The sequence below is a fragment of the Cibotium barometz genome, chromosome 64 (assembly GCF_041138505.1).
Source record: "Cibotium barometz isolate CiBa-2024 chromosome 64, ASM4113850v1, whole genome shotgun sequence".
Taxonomy (NCBI): domain Eukaryota; kingdom Viridiplantae; phylum Streptophyta; class Polypodiopsida; order Cyatheales; family Cibotiaceae; genus Cibotium; species Cibotium barometz.
Window position 1 is genome coordinate 8,138,563 of NC_141109.1, and position 6,403 is coordinate 8,144,965.

At 43.1% G+C, this 6,403-nt stretch overlaps 1 protein-coding gene across 1 annotated transcript; it reads right to left on the reverse strand.

Annotated features, from left to right (window-relative positions):
* Positions 1 to 993: 993 nt before the first annotated feature.
* On the reverse strand, positions 994 to 3,625 carry LOC147603268 (uncharacterized). Its single transcript, XM_086796770.1, has 4 exons — positions 2,972 to 3,625; positions 1,868 to 2,036; positions 1,515 to 1,777; positions 994 to 1,409 (listed from the first exon to the last, which is right to left on the reverse strand). Exons 1-4 carry the CDS (start codon positions 3,363 to 3,365, stop codon positions 1,165 to 1,167), a joined length of 1,071 nt encoding a protein of 356 aa, XP_086652896.1. The 5' UTR covers positions 3,366 to 3,625; the 3' UTR covers positions 994 to 1,164.
* Positions 3,626 to 6,403: the final 2,778 nt, after the last annotated feature.

Here is a 6,403-nt window from a genome sequence, read left to right on the forward strand (position 1 = left end):
TGCTGGAACACAACCAACATGCCATATAATCCATATGACAACCCCTATCGAGGGATTGGGATTTGAACCAAGGATCTCTTGGTTAAGAGCCCAATGCATATTCCACTACATAGAGAGAGAGAGAGAGAGAGAGAGAGAGAGAGAGAGAGAGAGATCATGTTATATGATGCCCTAGTCGAGGGTTTGGGATTTCAACCAGATCTCTTGGTTAAGGGCCCAATGAGTATTCCACTACACAAGTGCGGACCGCCGCGGGGGGGGGGGGGGGGGGGGGGGGGGGGGGGAGGAGAGAGAGAGAGAGAGAGAGAGAGAGAGAGAGAGTTGGGGGGTGGAGATGGGTACATGATACGAACAGCTCAAAACAAGAGAGGAAATGTAAGCAGCAGAGGCAACAAATGGACATGTAGGCCATAGGAAGAAAGCATTAGAAGAAGAGACATCTTTCTTGAACACCCCCCCCCCCCCCCCCCCCCCTTCCCCCAAGCACCCACCCCCTTGGGTGTTTCCATCCAAGGTATTGACATGGTAGGTCTTGTATGCATTCAGTATCTACTAAACTCCAACCTTTCACCCCTAGTTCTTGCACAAGTTTTGAAAGGTATGGAACAGTATGGTACCATAAGTACTTTACCATAAAGAGGGATTGAGTACTGTACAATATGGTTCCATTAGTACCGCACCATAAAGGAGGTTTTTGGGTTTGTCAATATGGAAAAATGAGAGGTGATGGAAGGATGAGGGGGGCCTTGGCCTTATCAGCACTCCTGTATGCATGGAAGGACCCGATTGATGAAGCCTTAGGTCATGTTTTATTTTTCCAGTATCATAAAAGCAGTTCCAAACTCTTTGCTGCCAAAACTTTAATCAGGCAGTTCATTTTGAAGCTTGTGAGCTATCCCAATGCATCTGTCTTTTACTTCCTCTGATGTTTTAGTCACACAAGAAAGCATGAAATCAAAGGCCAACATGCGAACCTTGAAACATAGACCAAGCGTTTCATGAACATTGTATTTACTGAATAAGAAATAAGAATGTGCGAGCTTGTTCTTAACTTCGCTTGCATTCAAAACATTCCATTATTCACAATAATATACAAACATGCATGGAAGGAAACAACCATGCTATTACCTGTACAAACACAAGTCACTCGCCAAGCAAAGTGATTTAAAGGTAGCCTTTCTTGAAGGAACCCGGTTTCAAACTGGTACAATACATGACTGGGGTGATATCATTGTCCCTTGAAAACAACTTGTTACCCCAATGTGCATTTATTTCTTTAACTCGACTCATCCATGCATCCAACTGTGCAAGTTGATTAACTTGGAGCCCGATAGTAGTGCCGAGCTCTCGAAAGGCCAAACGGTATGCACTAGGGCGTGTCGTGAATAGGCCCGCCATATAAAGCCGTTCTAAAACAAATATATCAAATAAGGGGGGAAATTGGGGGGGGGGGAGGGGGGGTTGTTAAGTATAATATTAAAAAAACATAAAAACAGGGGATTGTGGCAGCTTACCAAGAGCTTGCAACGACACATTGGTTACTTCTACTGCCCACTCTTCTTTGCTCAATGACTCCTCACCATCTTCATCCACAAACCAATGGCATATCCACAGAGCTTCTCCCAAATCCAATGGGTCATGGCTTGAATAAAGCCTGTATTTATTCAACACCATTCCCTCCATTTGAACAATTTCTGTGTTTAGAATGTCCTTAGATCTAGTGCAATGATGTGCAAGAACGCGATATGTCATGTAGCCATCGAATGGATCGAGGTTTCTATGCCAAAAACATCATCATCATAAACTCAGTATTATGAAGATTATGAAGGACATAAGCAGCTAACCAAGACAGCATCTAGAACCTTACCCTTCTGATCTAACCAAAGGTTTCGTCAAGTCAATACTCATTTTCCAATACATCCGGTGCGTCTTTTTACTTGTGTCATAAACAAAGCGTCCATGGACCGACTTTGCAAGCTCGATAGCAAGATCGTTGTAGTATTCATTGCTCCGTGCAATGCTCATCCGATTCAGTGCTGTTCAAAATACGTAAATACTGGTGAATATTGTTTGCATATGCATGGAGAAAACACTAGAGCTAAACGCCATAAAAGTCATCCTACAAAAGAGCAACAATAGCAAAAATACCAATTGGAAGCCTGCCAGCAGTGGTGCCAACTACATGCATTCTCGCTCATAATGTACCATAGACAAAACCCAGCCTTGACATAATGCTACTATAAAACATGAACCTGCCTAAGCCTCGTAAAACCCCCAACCATGGTCAGAAAAGAAATCTACACCTTCAAATAGGGAAGCATTAATTCCTTTTAGATGCACACCAACAGCTCCTCCTTACAACTGACTTGTCATCTCTTCCAGCAACAAGCCATCACCATCTCTAAGAAATGTGTTTGGTGTGCATCATAAAAGGCAGATCCTGACCAGCCAGAAAGGCCTGCTTTCTTATAAAAGAAGGCCCACTGGCAGCAAGAAACTGACAATTTCAAAATAGGATTGGCTTGCTTCGGGCCATTTTACAGCTTGTTGTAATAATCATCATTGAAATCTTAGAGCCTCTGATAATCTCATGTTTAGACAATTGACTAAGGGGAGAAGAATAAGGGATGTGTGCCCGACCTGAGCTGGTCGCACACTTCCTAAGTATCTGAACGTGGGCATGGAAATGAGCACAGGCTGTGATTGTGGACATGGAAATGACTGTAGGCATAGGCCTAAAGCAGTGAAGATGAAAATGAAGAAAAAAAAAGCCTGGGCATAAACAACTGCTGTGAATGGACATGACATGGATGATATGGACATTAGAAAGGCTATCTAGTGCATCAGATTATTGTTTCATAAACATGTGCATGACCCCTCAGCATGCCCTACAATATGTTAACCAGTCCTCTCAACATTAAGAGTTATCTTAGCATTGAAAATGATGGGCAGAATGTATACAGCCACATACCAAACATCCACTTAGTCAAGTAATGGAAGTACTGTCCATCACCATCCTCTTCATCTTCTTCGGCCTCCTTGCCAATTCTGAGACCTCCTTTCAAGGGCTCTTCATCAGTGGAGGCGCCGAGGCGGGCGCTGCCGTGGCGATGTCGCCCGAGAGTGTTATGGACATCGGCAATGAGGGCGTCCGCCATGTCGAGGTAGATGGGATTGTTGCCGGACTCTCTGTAGAGGGTGATGAAGTTGCACACCCCGAAGGCGTCCGTCCACAGGTAACGCTTCTTCTTCGGGGAGTAGGGCCGCGGGCGCCACGTGAGAGACGCGCTGCTGCTGGCCGGGGGCTCGCCGTAAACCCTCGCCATGACCGACAGGAAAACCCGCATCTCTGCAGACAAGCTCATGCCTTCCTCCTTTCCTATCACTGCGCAACTGCACGCTGTTGTTCAACTGCCTGCTTCTCTCTTAAACCCTTAACTCTTCGAGAAACTTCTGAAGTACCACGTCACCTTTAAGGAGTCTAGAGCGGCTCGGCCCTTAAGGTTATATTTTTTTCCAATATGAGAGTGGGTATTTCCAAATATGAGAGTCGGTACTCGGGTTTACACATCTCCCCCCGACAGAGACCCGACAGAAAGTCTTCCCTGCCCATCTCCCTAAACATGCGAATTCCACGATAAGGGAGATCATGTTTTGTGACGTGTCCAGCATGCCGCCCGCCATGTGTCCCGCATGTCGCCCGCCACGTGCCCCTCACTCATGTCCCTCAGTTGTAACCGCTTTGTGGGTTTGAGAATGTAAAGGATAGAGAAGATAATAATAAAGGGAGAATTAACCGAATTTCACATCGTACCTGGTGGAGACGACAGGCTTAGCACAGGATGGCAAATGAGTTTGACGAAGTAGAGGCGATGCAAGGAGATGTTCGTGATTCGCAGGGTCAGTCGTCTTCCTCCACTCAACTTGATCAGGTAGTCGGTCTCATGCAAAATTTGATTCTGCAAATGCATGAGACAAGTCAGCAGATGAATAGTACCAATCAAACACTGGTGAACCTTATTACAAACCAACAGTTTCAACAGCAGTCTCAGCACACAACAAATAGGCGGGTGTGGCCTCGGAGTTTTACAGGCCTACCCAATGAAGATATTTTGACATGATTGGATCAGTTTGACAATGTGGTAGCATATCGTGGGTGGACAGATGACAGGAAGGCACATGAGGTCAGAACAGTTTTGGATGGAATTGCAAACAAGATGATATCATTAAATCACAATGGCTTTTGCTTAAACAGAATTTAATTCATTCGTTCGCTCAAACTAATGTGGCACAACCTACATTACAACAAATACATGAGTGCATTCAGTTACAACGAGAACTAGTTTCACAATTTGGGGTCAAGTTTAATCAGTTGCTAGTAAGAGCAGATCCTAACATGATTGAGGATATGAAGTTATTTTTCTTGTGGCCCAGAATGAGACATGACATCACCAAGAGGGTTAGGGACCAAGGTCCCACTTCATTTAATCAAGCTATGGAGATAGCCAGCACATTGAAGCAGATGTTTCACAAGATCCCCAGGCAAAGGGATGGAGGTCGGGTCCTCAGCAAAAAGATCTGAACAAGTTCAAGTTTCAGTCAAACGGGGTCATCCCAATGGATGTGGATGTACAGAATGCTCAGCAAGGATACAGGTTGCCTACTGCCAAGGATGTTGAGAAAACGTGGTGCTCATGTTAGATCAAGTGTGTGGAGGAAAAGAACTCACAAAATACAAGAACAATATCTTGCTTATTAAGTTGTTTATGCATACAACTAGGCCTTGCTCAATACAAAATGCCTCATAGCTCCACCTTTAAATAGGTGAGCTTGTGGACCGTCCATTCACAATCACACCCTTCTCTTCCCCTTCTACATAACCTTAGTCTCTTAATACCCCCCCTCAATACCAACTATGAAAGAATAGAATAGGTGGTATTGGACATAGGATGCCTTTATAACATTAGGCGTACAAGGTTTGGAATGTAGGTGTGGTTATCTAGGATTTACAACTATGTTCTTAGAGCCTTAGAGGCTAATACAATGATTCCATCTAAGTCTTTATTTGTTGTCGATGAAGATGTACACCTCAATGATGGTGCACCCCACTCTTTGTGTTTGCTTGACTTCTTGTAGATGACATGCTTTAGACATACATGTCATTGCTTCCACCACATGCTTTCCACCTTGACCATTCTCACACAATGATCAAAACAAGGCTGCCACCCTTGCTTAAGTGGTTTGCTTATAGATGTTCCTTCAACATGCTTGATGCTTCCTTGAATACCATACCTCCTCCATGGGCAATGAAGTAGATTTAAATGGGAAAGGGAAAGGGAGGGTCTTACCACTTGCCTTATGAATTGGTCAAGGGCAGTGTCTGCTCCACAATTACAACAACTTTTGTGCATGTTGGTTACATGATACCTATTAGGGTTTGAAGGTATAAGCTTAATGAAAGTGAGTAATTGGTTGAGGTAAATGCTCAAACCAATAAGGTTCATCATCCTTGGCTCAAGAAGGAGAGGGCATGGCTCATAATGTTGCCAATGCCTCTTACAAAAACAATGCCAAAAGATGCTTAAAATCATGACAAACAACAAGATAGAGCACTTAGTGATGCTATGCTCAACCTTATAACTCATCTTAGACGATGAAAATGTTGCCTTGGGCTTGGGAAACGAGAGCATACGACTTATGACATGCCTATGCCTCTTACAAACAAGAGCCTCAAGGGTAATACACAACAACATTGAAGATGAACACTTAGTGTACATGTGTTCAACTTTAAAACCACTCAAAATAATGAGTTTTATGATGAAAAAACAAAAATCTTCAACCTCTTTGGCTTATGGGATGAAGACAATGGTGCATGGTTGCACCATTTCTCTTTGGAAGAAACGGGTTGACGACGATGAAGACTTGTAATGTGGCACTTATGGTGTGTGCCCAGCCTCCAATGTTGATGAAGAAGATCCTCCTTAGTGTTAAAGACCTCCTCCTTTGACGGTTAAGGCCACATTAGTGTTAAGCAACACTTTGTTTGGTGATTAAGATCACCATTAGTGTTTAAAAAACATAATTAGTGCTTAAAAGCACATTTTTAATGTCAAATGACACTTATTTTGGTGATTAGTTCACCATTAGTGTTTAATAACACTATTAGTGTTTAAGAACACTTTATAATAACTTCCCTTTGCTGGATTAATAGCTTAATTAGTATTAAATAACACTATTAGTGTTATTTAACAGCTTAATTAGTGTTAAACAACACTATTAGTGCTCATAAGCACATTTTGAAAGCTTTGAAAGCTTGAAAGTTGATGTTGATGATGGAGCTTGATGAGAATGAGGTTTATGGATACCTCATATGGTTGGCCACTCTTCAAAATCAAGATGAAGG